The sequence below is a fragment of the Mauremys mutica genome, chromosome 2 (assembly GCF_020497125.1).
Source record: "Mauremys mutica isolate MM-2020 ecotype Southern chromosome 2, ASM2049712v1, whole genome shotgun sequence".
Taxonomy (NCBI): domain Eukaryota; kingdom Metazoa; phylum Chordata; order Testudines; family Geoemydidae; genus Mauremys; species Mauremys mutica.
In genome coordinates, this window is record NC_059073.1 from 170,883,810 (window position 1) to 170,904,256 (window position 20,447).

A 20,447-nucleotide genomic window follows, 5' to 3' on the forward strand; every position below is an offset into this window, starting at 1 on the left:
ACACCTGAACTGCCCAGCAATTGATAGTCTGCTGGGTGGTTGCTGCACAGAGAACATAGGGGAGCTGATGGGGGGCTGCCAGTCCACCCTGGTTCCAAGCCCCCACCAGCTAGCTGCAAGGGGCTGCTCTTCCTGCAAGCAGTGGACAAAGCAGGTGGCTGCCAAACAACATTATAAGGGAGCATTGCTCATCTTTAAACAAGTATGTTCTCTAACAGATCAGCAACGTAACAGTGAAACAACGTTAACCGGGACGACATTAAGTGAGGAGTTACTTTAATAAGTTTGGCCAATTTATCTTCAAGCCAAAGCTATCTGAAGCACCAAACTCTCCCATGGGCTTTGTGCAAAATCCCATGCATTTTGAAAAGTACTCAGAATGGCCTACCTCTGCTTCTATTGAAGTTCATGGTAAAACTCAGACTGATTTCAATGGGAAGAGAGTTAAACCAAAGCTAAACTCCTGAAAATCCACTCAATATTTGAACTGTTGAATACACTGGGAGAGTAGAGTAGTTTGAACAGATTATGTTTTCTTAAATCCCATTTAAAATAGAGTTCAAGGAGACAATTTGTTTTGGAAGCCTATCAAGTGATTTCTACTTCCTGGATAGGTATCAAATGGAAGCTGGCAATTTTAGCCAGCCAAAGAAGAAACTGGGACAACACTGGATATTCCAGGGGCAAATTAAAATGTGTCCAAGGGATGTGCTGGCCACTGCTTCCCGCCGTCCCCATTGGCCTTGAGTAGCGAACAAAGATATAACCAGCAAACCTGCGGACGCGGCAGGTAAATAAACCGGCCTGGCCAGGGCTTTCCCTGAACAAGCGGCGGACCGGCTTTGAAAACCACTGATTTAGAGCACCATTTCCCAACAACAGGTCCATGGATCAGTGCTGGTTCCTGAGATCTCCCTGACACCATTTAGGAAGGCAGCAAGCCAGTCCCTAGTATCAAAAAGGTAGAGAAACACTGATTTAAAGAACCAAGATACCTTTGACAGCTAAGAGTTCCTTGCTGTCTTACATTGGAAGCCCAATATCCTTGAGTAGACACCCAGTGCATAATGTCTGTAAAGAACTTTAAAATGTAGATTTTACTAAAAACCCTTTAACGCGGTCTACTTGTGAAATATATTTTATATAAAAGTTACTTTATCTCAATTAGTAGCAGAATTTTTTCATTTTATTTCAAATACCCAGTTGTGAAAGAGATGGTTGTTTGGGTCTCAATTTTTCTTTCTTTCTTTCTTTCTTTCTAACACTACCTGATTAAATATTATTATTCTACTTTGAAATCTGGAAACCTTCTCAATCTGTTAAAGTTAAGTGCACCAATATAAAATGGTTAATCCTTCTTTGGGACAGGGAGTGTGACCTTCTCTCTGTTCAGAACCCCATAAAGGCACATTTTTCTCAGTTACAATTGTAGAAATCTAAATGAATTCCACTGACAATAAATAAATAAATTAAAAAAGGAGTACTTGTGGCACCTTAGAGACTAACAAATTTATCTGAGCATAAGCTTTCCTGGTCTACAGCTCACTTCATCAGATGCTTATGCTCAAATAAATTTGTTAGTCTCTAAGTGCCACAAGTACTCCTGTTCTTTTTGCGGATACAGACTAACAGGGCTGCTACTCTGAAAACTGACTTAAAAGTAGTTATCCCCGCGTCACTTTATATAACATATAAAGCTCAAGATAATAAAGTGAGCATGGGTTGAGAGAAGGTTCCTGCACGCCAAGAGTCTGATTCTGCTGCCCTTAATTTCTCCGAGAAGCGATTTACTGTGTAAACAATAATACTGATTTTCCATTCAATTTACCACATAAACATACATTTGGACTAAGGGCAACATAAGATACTATGCAAGAATGACCAAGGGTAACAGAACCAGTCCCTTTATAGCCTGTAGATGTTGTAAAGTGAAAGTAATTGAGGTAGTGTTCCTATGCACATTATGGAGGTATACAGGAGGGAGCTCCACTCTAATGTACCTTAAGGAATAAAATGTCATCCCCTGCCCCATAACTTTTAAGCTCACCTCTCTATGAAGTGCACAAGAATGGCATAGGACAAAGATTCAGTGCTTTCTAGTTAAATAGTTCCAGACTTATTTGCCAATTTTTGTAAGCCAGCAGAGTTCTGAAGCCCTGGAGGGGAACTACTTTTTATCTTTTCACCAAAAATCTGGGAAATTAATTTAATTATGCTGAGAACATTAAAGAACACATGGTTAAGCACTGAAAAAAATCAGGAAATGCAAAAGTTAACTGCATGCAAATACTCCAATAAAATATTGTGCAAGTGTTTCTACAACCTGAGACAAATTTGTTTAGCAATGTGTACTGTGTACTACCCTATTTATGCCATACATTGTTTTTAAAAATAACTTATACTTAACCAGTGGTACATTGTGTAACAGAGCAATAGTAAGTGTTAACTGCAAACTAACTGCCTCATCTCCTCTACTAAATTATTAGATTAGATGATCATGATGGTGCCTTCAGGCCTTAATCCATGAATCTACTGCACCTAAGGAAGGTTGTGGTGTTATGAGAGAAACAGCTGGTAAGTTATTAAAATATGTACCTGAGAGAAGAAAACATAAAAAAAACAAACTATCAAAGATACCCTGGACAATTATGACAATCAAAATAGTATAAGCATTCAAGAATAAAATACAGTACAAAGTGCTACAAAATACATAAGCAATGCTATAGAAAAATGTATATTAAACTGTATCTTTTGAGAAAAATAGTATGTTATCATGTAATAGAAGAATATTGTAGTAAAAATGCACAAGAGAACAAGTTAAGGGTTATACATGAAATCTTAACTTTTGCATTTCCTGACTCTTGTGTGCTTAACTGTGCAACTTTAACATTTGAGGCATAAAGTAAGAGTCTGTTTGGATGAGAAGAAATTGTATGCAGTTAATTTTACTCCTGAAGAAAATCCTTAGTTGCACATCAATACTAACATCCAAAATAAAATACATAGTTACTATGATGTTAACTGGAATGACCATAAGCCCTTTAGAAAGCAGTCTTATGCATAACGGTCCCTTCGGAGACAGAATTACATGGTGATTAAGAGGTTAATCTTGTAAGTGGAGAGGAAGGCTAGTTCTGCTGAAACTTTGGTGAGTCAAGCTTTCAAACAACAGAACTATTTATCCAAAATGTGAGTCGTATTCAGCCTGCGTGCAATGCAGTGTTAACATTTTAAGTCTGATTATACATTTTAATTACACTGTTTTGCTGCAGAAATAATATTGTATCATGTATACACAGTCTACAAGAAATGAAGTTTAGTATTGCCTAAAATAGAAAGCATTACTGCTTTTATACTAACCTCAATTTCCACAAAATTGTGAAACTGACACAAGGTAAGCCACAGAATTTCCAGCCTAAAAAAATAAAAAAGACAAGCTTTGAATGTAGCAAATAAGCAATACACAGAATGCTGAACTCTTCACCTAACATTATGTTTTTCAGGTAAGACACGTTTTTAAAAAATAAAACTACTTTTGGATTCCACCTTTGTGTGTTTTTACTGGTTTCTGTGACCATCTAAGAAGGTTTATTCCAAAGTTGCATATTAAAAAAAAAAGGCAATAAAGTAGGAAATCTGAAGCTGTAGAAAAAGTGGCATTCATTATGTAACAAGTCCACATTTACATACTTTTAACAAAGTAGTAAATTTGCTTTAAAAAGCATCACGGTCAACACCTATGTCATTTAAATAAAAAAGTCAGAAGGTGCTGAGACTTTTTGTTTTGACTTGTGGAACAAACTATTATCCACCTTTATTTTGAAGTTAGGTGTAAAAGCACAAGACCTGTTTTATTAGTCTAGCCTTGGAAAATAACAGAACCAGTTCAGTTTCAGACGGCACTGAGAAACTACTCTTCAGGCAGCCGATTAAGGATTTAGTAGGGTTCTAAAATATTTTGTCTTCCACTATAGCTACAGAAGTCGCATAGGCACTAATTCACCAAGGAACTGAAGCAGATGAGGAACAGCCTGGTGAATCTGAGTTACCTCCAATCAGTAGCAGAGTTGTATATGTTTTGTGTTGTCAGGAGTTTTCAATGTACTTAAGACTGCCTGGATTCAGAATGGATTGTTTGCCTTTAGGAAAGGGACCCTTTTCTGGTGGGGGACAGACAAATGTAGAGTCTTCTTTGCTTGACATTTGGCTAGTACCATGTTGAGTGAACAGAGCTGTATGGAGGAAACTTTCAGAAGTATCAAGTGTGGCAGCCCACTTAGAGATATTTTCCCAGAAAACATCTTACATCTTAGTCCACATTGGTTTCTGATTCAGTTTGAGGTGCTGGTTTAAACCTACAAAGCTTTAAATGATTAGAGTTCTGGCTGCCTGAAAAACAGCCTCTTATCTTGATGCTATATTACAGCAGGTAAGATCAATTAAGGCACTCAGCTAATAGCTCAGATACAGGAGGAGGCTAATGGCAGGGCATTTTCCATAGAATTCACTTTTCCTCTTGGTCTACAAGATTCAAAATCTGTCATTCATTTCTTATTCAAAAACCTCTATCTCCAGACATTTTTTTGAGCTAAAATATTTGAAAGCACACTTGTACGATTTCATATAACAATACCAAACTAATTCAGGAAAGCAACTGCAGCACAAAGGGAATAAAATAGGATTGACTTACGCTCCTGGACCTTGCCAGGTCCAAGTGATCGTATCCTACAAAACAAACAAAGATGCATTGCAAATTCAATTAATTTGTATTGTAAACTCTTTCACAGCACAATGCATGGCACATGCTCTAAATAAGGGGCGGGCAAACTTTTTGGCCTGAGGGCTGCATCAGGTTTTGTAAATTGTATGAAGGGCCGGTGAGGGGAGGGGGTCATGGCCCGGCCTCCACCTCCTATCTGCCTCCCCCTCCTCCCCCCGGACTCCTGCCCCATCCAACTCCTCCTCTCATTCCTGACGGCCCCCCCCGGGGGCCCTGCCCCATCCAACCACCTCTTCTCCCTGTCCTCTGACTGCCCCAAGAACCCTTGCCCCTGACTGCCCCCTGCTGCCCCATCCAACCCCCCCTCCTTCCTGACTGCTCCCCAGAACCCCTACCCCCATTCAACCCCGTCCCCCCCCAACCACCATCCACATCCCCACCCCCTGACCACCACCCCGAACTCCCATGCCCTCTATCCAACCCCCCCTGCTCCCTGCCGCCTTACTGCGCTGCTTGGAACACCGGTTGCTGGTGGCGCTACAGCCAGGTCATGCTGCTGCCACCGCCACCATGCAGCACAGAGCACCGGGTCAGGCTGGGCTCTGCAGCTGCGCTGCCCCAGGAGCTCACAGCCCCGTCGCCCAGAGCATTGCGCCAGCAGCAGAGTGAGTGAGCTGAGGCTGCAGGGGAGGGAAGACAGCAGGGGAGGGGCCAGGAGCTAGCCTCCCAGGCCTGGAGCTTGGGGACCGGGCAGGATGGTCCCGCAGGCCAGCTGTGGCCTGCAGGCCGTAGTTTACCCACCCCTCCACTAAATTTTCATGGAAATCACAATCCACTATTTTAAAAATCTACCTTACATTAAAAGTAAGCCTGCTAAGACAGGCACTTCAATCTGCCTTTTATACAGCAACAAAACAAATATCAGTTAAGCCCAGCTTTTACACACAAAATAATCAAATTTATAGCCCACTTACAGACCCAGAAATCCCTCAAAAGACAGAACATTGAAAAATATACTTCGAAATAAATATGGTGCAGATTCGTTTCCCTAATTAGCAGATTTTTCACATACAAAAAACACTGTCAGCATCCTTGACTTTTGCTTAAAAGAACAAAACAGTAAAGGAATAGAATTACATTGTCTCTCCTCCGACTCTCTATATTGTCTTGAACACAAAATATTTCTTTTTCTCTGAAGAAAACCAGCCACAGAAAATTGAAGATGCAGTACACGCACGCACACACACACACACACACACACAAAAACCCTAAAGCATTATAATTACTCCACGGACTCTGCCCTGTAAATTTTTCCTTAGTTTAATCTTGTTGGAGGTCTGCGCTGATTTGGGACAAGAGAACTGCCAGGAAAGGCACTCATTTATACAGCAAAATCATTCATTATATGGTAGTAGTGTACAGATATATAGGAAGCTACAGTTTGTACCATGAAGAACTTCTAATCTAAAAAGACAAAACCAGTGAAAGATGGGAGAGAAGGATGCAATATACAGAATGGTCAAGGTAATGACTGGCACAAATGTTATTAGTTCAGTGTCTTCCATTTTTGTTACACAGAAATAAAGCCATTCTCAATACCACCTCTACCTTGCCAATATGAGTTGGCTACCTTTTTGTTGGCATTATAGCAAAAGTGGGACTTTAAGAGGTATTTGAAACAGGAGAAGGTACTGCCTTTGCAGACTAGTTCAGAAAAGACTAGTTTCATGTGTAAGGGGAAGCCTGGAAAAAAAAGCACAGAAATTATTGAGGAAGAAGTGGACAAGCTAGGCATGAAGGCTATCAAGGGTGGAGTAAAAGGAGTGAAACATGGCATAAGAGAGAAGGGTAGAAAGTAGAAAGGGATAATTATGCAGGGCCTAGAAGAGGAGACCAAGAAGCAAATTTGATCCAGTAAAGAAAGGAATAATGGGGAGATGCAATATTTAGATCAAGTGAGGAAGGTTAATAGTAAAAGGGTAACAACATGGGTGTCAGGGAGGCAAGAAAGGAGCAGGTGACAGCAGCCAAAAGGGAAGACTATGGGGGCCTATAGAAAAAAAGAGTTTTAATTGTGTGGATTGGGGGAGGGGGGAACAGAACGTTAGAAATGCTGGAGGAAGAAAATGAAAGATTTTGCAAAGACCTGGATTTGTGATTTGGGGGGGGGGGGGAGGAGGAGTTTATGATGACCAGGGGCGGCTCCAGGCACCAGCACGCCAAGCGCGTGCTTAGGGTGGCAAGCTGCGGGGGGTGCTCTGTCGGCACCGCGGGACCAGCGGACCCTCCGCAGGCAAACCGCCGGAGGCAGCCTGCTTGCCGTGCTTGGGGCGGCAAAATCCCTAGAGCCGCCCCTGACGATGACTTCCAGGTTATGGGCTTGAGCAACTACATAGATGGATAATGGAAAATGGAGGCGTAAAGAGGGTTTGGAAGAAAGATAAGGACCTCAGTTTTCAAGAAGGAAATATCAAATAGATAGTAATTTAAGCACTACACCCTCCTAACTGTATGTTTCTAAATTTGATGCTTGGTACCAAGCTCAATTCAGAATCAATAAGATTAAGAGTCCCAGAATCTTGAAAGTTATGGACAATGTCAAAATCTTGCTTTAATACCTTCATCACTGCTTAAAACAGAAACAGAATAAAAGAAAGTAGCATGTACAAAAACCACAAAAATCAAAGTTAAATATGCTTAAATGAATCTGAAAGGTCAGCAGCTAAGAAAAAGAAATAGTGAATTGACTATAATGGCCAAAGTTAAATCTTTAAATATGTTATATGAAAAGAAAAAGGGACACTTTCCACCATAACCAATGCTGGAATGTGACTTAAGACTCATCCTACTTCTAGGGTGATGTGGCAACTTCCAATAGCCAGTTGTAATCTTCCATTGCTAGAAGGGCTGCTATTGGTGATCCTAGAGCTGCTAAAGTACCCTGGGACTGCAGACCTATTAAGTCTGGGTTTCTTTTATAGGAGTCTTTCATTTTCAGGAATTCTCCCTCAGGCATCTGAGTGTTGCCTGAATCGCTCAAATCAGAGTACACCTATGGCCTAGAGCAGCAACCATAGTTCTGTAGATAACCAGAGAAATCAAGCCTCCTCCCTAGATTGCCACTATTTGACCAGCAAATAGGACAGTCGTTTCTCAAAAGTGGGCAATGTCATAATACCTTGTTTCTGGGTAGTGATCTCATTAGGTAATGAATTCAACTCAGCATTCTGGCCACCATTTTAAGCAGCGGATATGACCTCTCTGACCTGGGAAATTCTAGCAGTTTGTTGCATCTGTTAACACTCCTGGGCAAAAAATTCTCAACACAAAAGTCACCTCAAGCAGTTGTAACTCATGTGTCCCTCCCACCGCATATGTGGATTAATGATCAGTCTCTATTTTGGAAGGTGGGGTTCCTGGCTGCAGGAGACAGACTGGCTGAAGTTTATAATAGGCTCTCACTACCCTGTTATGTAAACACAGACAAGGAGTAGTGCCAGAAAACTGATGTTATCTGTGGCTGATGTAGATGCTCTAAATATTTATAATAGCTTCCAGCTCTCACTCATGGATAGCACTGATTATGATATGGTCATAGCACAGGTTGAAGCTTGTGTACCTAGAAAGTGAAACCTTTGAAAGATTCCTCTTCCACACAAGAGTGCAAAAGGAACAAGAAAGTATTGAAGAATATGTCACAAGCTCAAGGCTCAAGAGCCAGCCTTGCAATTTTAAGCCCCCGTTTGAGGATTTCCTGGTAAGAGACAGGCTGATGGTAGGCTACAGTGATGAGAAAGCACATATTTACAGAGAAATTGTTTGCTGACTGGAGAACAAGCCATGGAAATCTGCAAAGCAATGGAATAAGCAAAATTGTTGCTGTAGGCTTTAAATAAGGACAAGGGTCAAAAAACCAAAGGAAATTATCATGCAGCAGAATATGAAGGAGCATGAAAGGAATACATGAGGAAATCAGATGGTATTAGTGCTGTGGAGCGTTGTTAAGGCTGTTAAGTTATTAATGCTACTAGTCCTGCTGTCCAGCGTTAGCTGCACTAGCAGAGAGCGCAGCTTGCTGATTCAACAACCCTTGATGTTATTAATAAAGAAAGACCAGAAGGTCCGGTTTGATGGCAAAGGCACTCAGCCAGGTTTGTTGTTGAGAAAGCACAGTACAAGTGCCTCATAGGAGCTACAGGTATACTAACACATGTATGCCTGCAACAATGGTACCAGTTCAATCAGGACACTAGGATTCTGTCCCATAGACTAGCACAAAGATTCCCCTCCTATCACTTCTCCTTTTATATTTTGATACAAACAAGTTAGCAACTACACTCCAGTAGGTGTTAGTTACCACCCTAATCCTCATACACGTGAGTTCGAACAAAAGATCCTTATCCATTACCCTGTCATCCCCTCCTTATTTTTACAAGGGGTCAGTGTATTCTTGTATCATCTCTTATGAATGCTTTTAAATAGTTACTTGAGAGATCTATGCCCATCCTCTCCAGTCAGGAACGTGCTTACTTAGTTAGCTGATACCCAGTGAATTACTATTCTGCTGAGGCGAGTCCTACTCTTGTTCACAACCTTTGGTTCACGAAGCAAGTTATGCTTAGGGCTCCTGCAAGGCCTACAGTCCCTTCCTGTTTGTCGTTTTATGGGCAGGATGTTTACCCATCATCCCAGAAAAGCATAGTGAATTAACTGAAAATGACACTGCGGACTAAATACTGTTACTTGGCCATTTTGCTTTACTCATCCGTACATTCATTCCCCAAGTGTCTAATGGTCAACACATTCCCTTGTACAATCTGTGGACCGTTCCTCTTTTCTAATTGTTCTTAGTTCCATCTAGTGGGGCTGGCAACATCCAAAAAAGTAACACGTCCTATTACCCTTAATCTGCAGAGCAAGCTGAACTTACCAATTTGTTCGGATAACGCAAAACTACTGGCTGGACAGGAACTCCAGGAATAAATGCTCCTGGAAAGCACACATTACACATCATTAGTCTTTGGCATATTTTCTTATTGTCAGATAAATGACTCCTTACAAAAAAGATTATGTGATTATTGGTTACGTCGTTAGTCTGGTGTGTACAGTAGCAGAAATTCATAGCATGCTAGTGGAAAGAATACAAGATCTGGACGTTGCAAAATATACATCAATATTCCACAGAAAAAGTCATTTAAAAAAATGCAGTGTTGGTAACTGACAACAATGTATATACCTATCTTACTTAGAAGATACACGCATTTAGAAGAATGGAAATATAGACATTCAAAATCCACCAAAACCTACATAAATCATAATCAATTGTGAAGACATTCATATTACAGCCGAATCCCTAAATTTGACTCATGGTCAGGATTGTTGATTTTTTTATATATATTTGTTGTTTCTGCCTTTTAACAGTTGTTGTCAGATGTGGATTTCGTAAAAATCTGGTAGTCAAGTATCTTGTAAAAAGGTCTCACAAATGAATTTGATATATTTTTATGAAGTTACCAGTTTTGTTGATAAAGGTAACTGTGTTAACATAACAGACTTCTGTAGGGCATCTGACTTTGTACTACAATACATTCTGATTAAAAATAGCACTCTAAAATATATCACATAAAAGATTAAAAACTATTGTACAAAATGTAATTATTAACGTGGATTCACCACCACTAACTGAAGATACTTTGAGGGGGGATCAAGCAGCAATCTGTTCTTGTCTCAGTGGTATTTAATGTCTATCAGTGGTCAGGAAGAAGATAAACAATCTCTACCAGTAAAATTTGCAGATAAAGATCTGTCAAGTGGTAAATCAGATAAACAGATTACTCACACAAAGTAATCTGGAGTCCCTGGCAAAAACAGCTCATATGAACCATTTGCCTGTATTAAAGTGCATCTGGAAGGTCAACCAGCTAGGAACAAAGAACGTAGGCCATACAAAATGGGGCAATGTATCCTGCAATGTAATGACTCTGAAAAGGACTTTTGGCACCAAGAAGCAAGTGGGAAAGTCAGAGGCAATAAGATTTCAGAGGAAGTGGGTGAAGGGAGTAGAGACTAAGACAGCTAGGACCAGGGGAAGTAGGGAAGTTGAGTACATTTGCAATGGGGGTGGAGAGCAGAATGGGCTGGATCAGTGGAAAACCGGAAGTGTGGGTGCAATAAGAACTTAAGGCAGTAAAGGGATTTTGTAGCATGTTTCTGGGTGGTCTAGAGTGCAACAGGGAGCAGGAGAGCCAGCAAACTCTCCTAACATACACACATTTATATTAGTATAGAAGTGCTTTTGCTGGTATAGCTAATACTCAGTTGACAAACTATGCCAAATAAGCTATACCAGCAAAAGCACTTTGGTACTACTATAACTGTGTTTACAGTAGGGCTTTTGGCAGTACAGAAATGTTTGGGGACGGGGAGGAGAAGGGGAGTCCTCCTAACTGATATTACTATATTGCCAGAAGTCTTGGCATAGGCCTGGCCAGAGGGCATCTCCGCTGAAGAACATGTGTGGCATCCAATGGGAAGAGGACAGTCAACTACAGACTGCGCAGCAAGTATTGTAGCAGCCTCAAATAGTCACAGATGTACATTGATCCCTTAGACTGCATGTTTCAGAGGGGTGCTAAGACCGCTCCAGCATCATAAGGAATGCAAAAATTCAGTAGGAAAAACACTCATCTTTCAGATTCTTATACACATTCCAGAAAACAGTCAAAAATGGTAAATTTAATTAGATGCAAGTTTTGTGTAATGATAAAACTAGAGTCCATCTATAAGATAAAAAAATTCCACTTCAACCGCACCTTATTACCATTTTTTTTATTCAAATTCTATAACTGCAAACCATTTACAATGGCAACCAATATATTAAAAAATATATACAATATGAGAACATTCTGTAAAGAAAGCTATGCTTCATACCTACCAGGCTTGAAGGTAATTAGACAAGATCGGTTTGTGCAAGTTCCTTCTGGGAATATCATTATCTTGGAGCAAAAACAAAATTTACTGTTACAGAATATTTGTTGTATTTACATCTTTTCAAAACCAATATTAAAACTCTTCACATCTGAGTTATACTAATTTAAGAAAAAGTAAGCAAGCTAAAGAAAATGTTTAAATGACAGCATGGTCTTTTGAAGTCACGAAGACTTTCAGATGCATGGAATCTGACACATAAACTGTGGAATAGGATATTTTATTTATTCTTTAAACCAGTGTTTTCCACGGCACATGGTAGCATGAAGGACTAGCTGGTGGGAGAACAGGGGGAACAGACTGCCAAACTATTTTCCAGATTCTCAGTTTCATTTTAAAAAACACATGAACCATGTGTAACTGATAGAGAGAGGCCTGCTTGAGTTTGAAGACAGCATAACACAACCAATGTTTCTCAGATGTAACTGTTGCATTCATTTCAATAGATGCTAACTTTGCAACGATACTTTAAATGTCAACACTGATAACTACTTCAGTATTCTGGATCTAGACTGTTCTCAGTGGTAGAAGATGACAGAACAAGGAGTAATGGTCTCAAGTTGCAGAGGGGGAGGTTTAGGTTGGACATTAGGAAAAACTTTTTCACTAGTAGGGTGGTGAAGAACTGGAATGGGTTACCTAGGGAGGTAGTGGAATCTCCTTCCTTAGAGGTTTTTAAGGTCAGGCTTGACAAAGCCCTGGCTGGGATGATTTAGTTGGGTTTGGTCCTGCTTTGAGCAGGGGCTTGGACTAGATGACCTCCTGAGGTCCCTTCCAACCCAAAGATTCTATGATTCAGAGCATGTAAGAAAGGATGCACCACTAGTGTTTCCCAAAGTTGTTTTTATTTGAGAGAGGTGACAATGTACCCATGTCCACTCCCTAGACACTACTGTAATAATCTTTGTACAAAGTATGCTTTTAAGATGTCATTTGAAAACATATAATTTGCTGGTCAATACTGTCCTCATAAAATGTGCGTAGCAACATTGTATGTGAAGTTATATGGTGTTATTAACACATGTTCCAAACTGAGGTTGGCAAACAAGTCCGTCTCAAACGAAGGAATGTATGCTCTGCTTAATTTGCATTTAAGCAGTAAACAAAGTAATCAAGCAGCAAGGGAAACAAAAAAATAGGATCCAACAGGTAAGGAAAAGCAGCAGGGAACATCCTTTCCTATGGAGACTGTCTCCTGAATCTCAGCTGGAGATGTTTTCCAAGAAAGGGAACGATACTATAAACATGAAGGACAAACACCCCAACGCACCCCTCCTCTTTCTCTGTCCTTCGATTCACTACACCAAAAGGAACAAAGGAAACAGTTATTGAACTGGAGAAGGGGTTCCGATGTTACCCATCAGTTCTGTGTTCTTGGGGAACCAGGGCGCAGTATCCAGCCTCTCGGATTCGCGAAGGACCCCACTACCCCAGCCTCTGCTTGAACCAAAACTGACCAGAAGAAAGACTTACAAAGAGTGGGAGATACACCTAAATCCCTCCGGAAAACGGTGACAGGAAAGCAACTCCCCTAGCCTTATCTGCATTGAAGATGGAACAGGGAGGCATCTCCATTAGCATACAGAATGGAGAACAGAGGTTCCAAGGCAAGAACCACACTGAACTCTGGGACCAGAAAAGCAGGGAAGCATTGCATGATGGGGGATCTTTGCTCCAGATGTTAATGAACCTATGCCTGCACACACCCAGCTCAATAGTTATCAAACCAAATCTAGTAATAAATCCTTTATTGGTATCCAAAATACTGAAGTTGCCTAATTGCGTTGTGAACTCCCTTGAAGGAACACCGCCTATAGCCAGGAATGATCAGTTCCTATTGTCTAGCCTGAACAAAACAACTTTGGTATACTCCTCTGAACCATCAGTTTACCCATTAACAAATCTAGAGTTCTCCCTTGAACCATTGTTGTTTCCCTACAAAAACCCCTACTCACACTCAAGTAAGGGTTCTGATGCCTGGATCCAAAAACTGCATCAGTTCCATTGGGACTTCATCTTCTCCTGACTGATCATGCTGTGGGCTCTGCCTGTCTCCAACACTCCAGACCCTCAGCTACCACCACCACCTGGGAACCCCGACCAGTTCAAGCTTCATGGAGTGGTGAGAACCCAACTCTCCCTCCCTCTCGCTATCTTTTTTTTTTTTTTCTACTCTAGGTATAGCTTTCCAACCCTGACTTGGGCGATCAGGTATAGTTTTCTAAACCTGACTTTTGTAATTAAATTTAAGCTAGATTTAATCTTGTAACTGTTTTGTTTGTTTGGCTCTCCTTGCATGGTTACTACTAGGCAATAAATAACTTTTATGGTTAAGGTGGTTGCTTCCCTCCCTCCCTCCCTCCCTCTCTCTCTCGTGTTTTTGGCTTCCCCATTTGCTCTGCAGCAATGCTCCTCTTACCTAAGCTAAAGATCCCTGCAGTGCCCAAAAATCCTGTGAGGTTTGCTCATCAAGTGGGTTACTACCAGAACAGTTGTAATGTGAAAGTGGGGATAGGGACGTGCTGAACCTGTGGCATGTGAGGGTGGCAGCTTGGAAGTGCTGCTCGACTTAGTTTGCTCAGGCGTACTCTATTCTGGTGTAGTGCCTGTGGCACATGAGGGTGGCAGCTTGGAAGTGCTGCTCGACCCAGCCTGCTGAGTCCAGGGGCATATAAGGGTGGCAGCTTGGGAGTGCTGATTGACCTAGTCCGCTCAGACATGCTGGGGGGGACCTAGGTCCTGCGGGATAGCTCCTTTGGGAGGGAACTTGCAGAAGGGAGAAGTAGAGCTCCGTATGAAAACAAGTGACACAAGCAGTAAATTGATAGAATTACAGAACCTTCCCTCCCACACCCAGAAGAGTAACCCTAATAAATGAGCATACCCCAAAGTAATGGGCAAATCTGGTAACACTGACCTAAGAAGTTTGGTCAGTGAGACTGCTGAGAGAATGTGGTGAAATAACTTTGCTTAACGTAGTCTGTTAAATAAGGCACTAGTTAAGTTTTATCTTTATTTTTCTTGTAACCATTTCTGACTTTAATGCCTCATCATTTGTACTCTCAAAATCTCTTTTTAGTTAACAAACTTGTTTTATCTTATCTAGTGTGTTTAAACTGAAGTGTCTGTGAAACTCCATCTGGGGTAACAAGATGTGTGCATATCAATTCTATTAATAAAATGTGGGATTTTATATTAGTTTGTATTTTCCAGGAAAGAACTGGGCGGTACAGAACATACATTTTGGGGAGAAAATCTAGGACTGAGGATACACTGCAACATAACCAAGGTGGGGCTGGGCTGGCTGCAGCACACACACAACATAGCTGGGAGTGACTTACATGTTGAAGGCTGTTCCCAAGCAGTCCTGACTGGAGGCTACAGCAGCAAAGCAGTTTAAAGGGCTCTCCAGGTTAGAGGCCACGGGTGACAGCTACTCAGTCTGGATTGTATCCTGGGTATGTCACGGGGGAGGAAGGAAGAAGGGAAGGGGACACAAAGGACTTGCCAACAGGGCATGGAAGATGTGCAAGTTAAACTATGAAGGGGAGGGATAGTTCAGTGGTTTGAGCATTGGCCTGCTAAGCCGAGGGTTGTGAGTTCAATCCTTGAGGGGGCCACTTAGGGATCTGGGGCAAAAATCTGTCTAAGGACTGGTCCTGGTTTGATCAGGGGGTTGGACTAGATGACCTCATGAGGTCCCTTCCAACCCTGATATTCTATGATATATAAGGTATTATGTTCTCTATATTTTCTGGGGGGGGGAGGGAGGGATAGCTCAGTGGTTTGAGCATTGGCCTGCTAAACCCAGGGTTGTGAGCTCAATCCTTGAAGAGGCCATTTGGGGATTGGTCCTGTTTTGAGCAGGGCGTTGGACTAGATGATCTCTTGAGGTCCCTTCCAACTCTAATGATCTATAATTCTAAGGCTATGAACAACACACAGTAAGGGTGCAATTAGTTTCATTTTGCTGAATAAGAGCTTGGCATTGAAGAGACTGGAAAACATTGCTTAAACTATACCATTTATATTTTAATCACGGCAGTAAAAAAGATTGCATTACATTATATTTTGACTTGAGCTGCTGAGCAAAGGCATAGGATCAAGTATTAAAGTCCCAATCTTAAAAACACTTACAGAGGTGAGTGACTATCTTATGCCACTGACGTATTCTGTTTCTTATTCATGTTGACTACAGGATTATACCTGGTGTGCTTAAGAAGAGCTATAATTTGCGTTGCTTAATATTTCATTCTATAGGTCTTTCAACAATTTGCGAATTTTCATCTTTCAGGTACCTTGTCTCTCCCAAATTAGGGTTTTTGAGTTTAGGGTTTTGTTTTTTTAGTTTGAGCCAAACTGGTTCAATTTTTCTGAATGCGAATGCAATGGATCGGAAAAGAAAAGGCAAAGACCACCCACCAACACCCACCCTCTTTATATCAATTGGAATGCACTTTTTAATGCACAGGTACTTTGTGATGGTACTTTGTAAGGCTCCAAGCTCTTCTCCCTTGTTGTGGGTGCTAATGGTATAGGAAAGGGAGTACATGCCAAGTCCTCTCTCACTGAGGGACTCCACAAAATCAGGAACTACTCTAATCGAAATTTATGTCTATTTAAAATCTACTTGTTTGCCGGATTATGCTGGCACATATGCTTATCAAATATGACTTATTAGCAGTTACTGAGAAAAGGGATTACATAGATGCACATCTAGTGCTAAGACTAAAGCCAGAGACTGGCTATCTTCAAAAAACAGGAGAGTTTTTAATATGCTTCAGATTTTAAAATAAAAATGCACATACTTCTAAAAAGTTTAGGGCTGAAATACAGTAGTCATAACCGTCCCTCCTTTTCTATTTCCTCCCTCCCCCCAAATTCAAGTGCAAGAACCTCAGCTGCTGATTAAATTTAAAGGCTTCAGATGCTACTAACATTTTTGGTCCAATGGAAATTTTCTCCAAGGACTAAAAATTTTATAATATAACTTAAAGATCATGCTAGCAATGTGTTGTGCAAAGAAACATTTTAAATCTTGCATTCATGGAGAAAAAGCATGTAGGTCTAGTATGTCCTCTATGGAGGAAAAAAAAGACTAAAATTTGCTTCTCAAAGCCAACAAATGTCAAATATCACATAAAAGAGGTTATACTATACCTGTGGCCACTTGCCATCAGATTGAGCACGTCTCTTTATCTCTTCAACAGTTTTTCTGCGAGAATCTTGGTCTGACCGAGATACAAATACTGGTCGTATATATTTTATTAAAGCTGAAAAGAAACAACACAAATTTTTCATAGAACTGCTTTAAAAATCGATGAATCTATGAAATATTCAAGCACAGAAGGGACCACTGTGATCATCTAGTCTGACCTCCTGTATAACGGGTCATAGAACTTCCCCTAATAATTCCTAGAGCATAGCTTTGAGAGAAAACATCCAATCTTTGATTTAAAAATTGTCAGTGAAGGAGAATCCACCATGACCTCGGTAAATTGTTCCAATGGTTAATTAAATTTTTATGCCTTATTTCCAGTCTGAATTTGTGTAGCTTCAATTTCTAGCACGTGGATCACATTATACCTTTCACTGCTAGACTGAAGAGCCCATTATTAAATATTTGTTCCCCGTGTAGGTACTTACAGACTGTAATTAAGTCATCCTTAAATCTTTTCTTTCTTAAGCTAAATAAATTAATGTTATATCCTTTGAACAAGAGTCCTTGTTACAAGCAAATAATGACTCTTTTTGATTGGCTTATACACCTGTACCTCGATATAACGCTGTCCTTGGGAGCCAAAAAATCTTACCGTGTTATAGGTGAAAACGTGTTATATTGAACTTGCTTTGATCTACCGGAGTGCACAGTCCCGCCACCCCCCCCCCCAAGCACTGCTTTACCACGTTATATCCAAATTTGTGTTATATCGGGTGGCGTTATATCGAGGTAGCGGTGTATTATATTATTTCAATGTAAAATTAAAGCAAATCCTTGAACCATTTTCATTACCTAACTTGAGAGAAATGCAAAAAGTAAAATGAATAATGAAAAGTAAATTAAATTTTTTAAATGCACTTGTAATAGACCAAGACCTTATTTGTAACAGGAGACTATGTGAATGTGATTCTAAAATACAAATTTGACTATCGTTTAAAGCACACTTACTTTTTGGGACAGCAAAATAGTTACGTTTGACCACCCATGGGCCAGAACATTTCCTCCTGTGACTTAAGGGAGGAGAACCTCTGTGAGCATCTCCCTCATTGAGATCCCCCTCACAATCCTACAGGAAAGCAGGATTTCTTCTGTTGTGCAGTAATTCACAAGGCACACCCCAAACCTGGCTTGGTAAAGGTGTTTGGAACTTCAAGTTTCTGCTTTACAAGTCTCCATTAAGCCATGCTGCTGAAGCATTTCTCCCCATAGGCAACACATCATCTATTTGATTTTCTGGGCTAGATTAAAAAGACCTTTAGTAAGCCAGTATTCTCTCCTGTGAAGGAATTTATACATCATAATTAAGTCACCTTCTAATCTTTTTGACAAGCTAAAGTGATTGAGCTCCCAAAGTCACTTCCTGTGCAGTGGTGCCCAACCTTATTACACAGGAGGACCACATAAACCTAAGCACAACCTTGTGTGGGCCAAACAGATTCTACATTCACCTCTACCCTGATATAACGCAACCCAATATAACATGAATTCGGATATAATGCGGTAAAGCAGCGCTCGGGGGGGGGGGGAGAGAAGGGCTGCGCACTCTGGTAGATCAAAGCAAGTTCGATATAATGCGGTCTCACCTATACCACGGTAAGATTTTTTGGCTCCCGAGGACAGCGTTATATCGGGGTAGAGGTGTATTTTAATAAGATGTAAAGTCACCTGTATTATTTATATTTTAAGTTCAACTTGCTTCATATGTATTTAGGTAGGTTGTTTCTAGGTACAGTATTGTCTATTTACACATTTATGTAAATTAAAATGTAAATATGACAACAAAATGCTAACGGAATGGCTGTTAATATACTGTGTTGAAGCAGGCTGCGGGTCTTAAGAAAATGCTCTGGTGGGCCATATATGGCTTGCAGGCCGTTGGTTGGGCACCCCTGCTGTAGGGCATTGTTCTGCAGCCCTTAAAATCACTTTGCGGTTCTTTTCTGCACCCTCTTCAATGTTTCAGCACCCTTTTAAAAACATGGACACTAGAACTGTATGAAGTATTGCACAATTGGTCTAACCACGCCATATACAAAGGTAAAAAATCATATCCCTACTCCTACTCACTACTCCCCTGTTTATACATACAAGGCTTGCATTAGACATTTTTGCCACAGAATCACACTGGGAAAGTGTTGAGTTACACGTGCACTATGACCCCTAAATCCATTTCATTGTCACTGCTTTCCCCATTCTGTAGCTCTGGCCCCAATTCCTTGTTCCTAAATATGTAACTTTGTAGTAAAAAAATTTATTTGGGTGGCCTCAGGTTATTAAGTGATCCAGATTGCTCTGCATGACTGCCCCGGTCTCACCATTATTTACCATTCTGCCAATCTGTTGGTCATCCACAAATTTTATCAGCAGTGATTTTATTTCCAAATCATCAATGAAAATGTTGAATAGCATTGGCCCTAATGAATCCCTGTGAAAAATCCCACTAGAAACATCAGCAAAGATCCTGTGGCACCTTATAGACTAACAGACGTATTGGAGCATGAGCTTGCGTGGGTGAATACCCACTTCGTCGGATGCATGTCGATGAAGTGGGTATTCACCCACGAAAGCTCATGCTCCAATACATCTGTTAGTCTATAAGGTGCCACCGGACTCTTTGCTGCTTTTACAGATCCAGACTAACACGGCTACCCCTCTGATACTAGAAACATCCTCATTCAACAATGATTCCTCATTGACAGCTACTTTTTGAGATCTGTGAGCTACCCATTTCTTTATCCACTTAACATATACTTTACTGATACTGTATAGTGCTAATATTCATCAGAATGCCATGTGGTATTTACTCAAATGCCTTTCAAAAAATCTAAGTATTTTACATCAACCAAACTTGTCATCGCCTCAAAAAATTAAATCAGGTTTGTTTGAATAGACTTATTTTCCATAAAACCATATTGACTGGCTTCAATTATAGTCCTATTCTTTAATTCTTTATTAACTGAATTCCACATCAGTTTTTCCATTAATTTGCCCAGAACTGATGTCAAGCTAACTGACCTAACTAGCCTTTTTGAATATTGGTACATTAACTGTCTTCCAGTCTTCTGGAATTTCCCTGGTATTACATGGTTTATTAAAAATTATCAGCAGGCCAAAGATCTCCTCAGCCAGCTCTTTTCGAGGTGTTGGGTGTAAGATATTCAGGCCTGCTGATTTAAGACTCTTTTGCCTTAATAGATGCTAATATACTCCTTAGTTACAAATGGACTGGAAAATCACTCTCAGATGAAAGGAGTGTATCGTCCTAGTTTTTTCCAAGTACAGGACAGAAAATTTATTGAACTCTTCTGCCTTTTCTGAATCATTTGTAACAATTTACCATCTCTATCTAGCAAATGGACCTTTACCATTACTAGGATTTCTTTTGTTCTTAATATACTTTTAAAAAACTCACTGTCCTTAGCCCTTGTCAGACATGTCAGTCCCTTATCAATTTTCTATACTTCATAATTTATATAAATTACTATCTAGTTTCCCACTGTTATATATTGCTTTATTTCC

At 40.5% G+C, this 20,447-nt stretch overlaps 1 protein-coding gene across 1 annotated transcript in view; it reads right to left on the reverse strand.

Moving 5' to 3' along the window:
* Window positions 1-20,447, reverse strand: part of LPCAT1 (lysophosphatidylcholine acyltransferase 1) — a 166,552-nt gene that overhangs the window by 105,899 nt on the left and 40,206 nt on the right. Inside the window, exons 4-8 of the mRNA XM_045002927.1 lie at window positions 16,868-16,980; window positions 11,655-11,715; window positions 9,651-9,709; window positions 4,691-4,725; window positions 3,361-3,415 (exon numbers count right to left, since the gene is read on the reverse strand). Coding sequence (XP_044858862.1) covers window positions 3,361-3,415; window positions 4,691-4,725; window positions 9,651-9,709; window positions 11,655-11,715; window positions 16,868-16,980 — 323 coding nt within the window. The remainder of the gene's footprint in view (window positions 1-3,360; window positions 3,416-4,690; window positions 4,726-9,650; window positions 9,710-11,654; window positions 11,716-16,867; window positions 16,981-20,447) is intronic.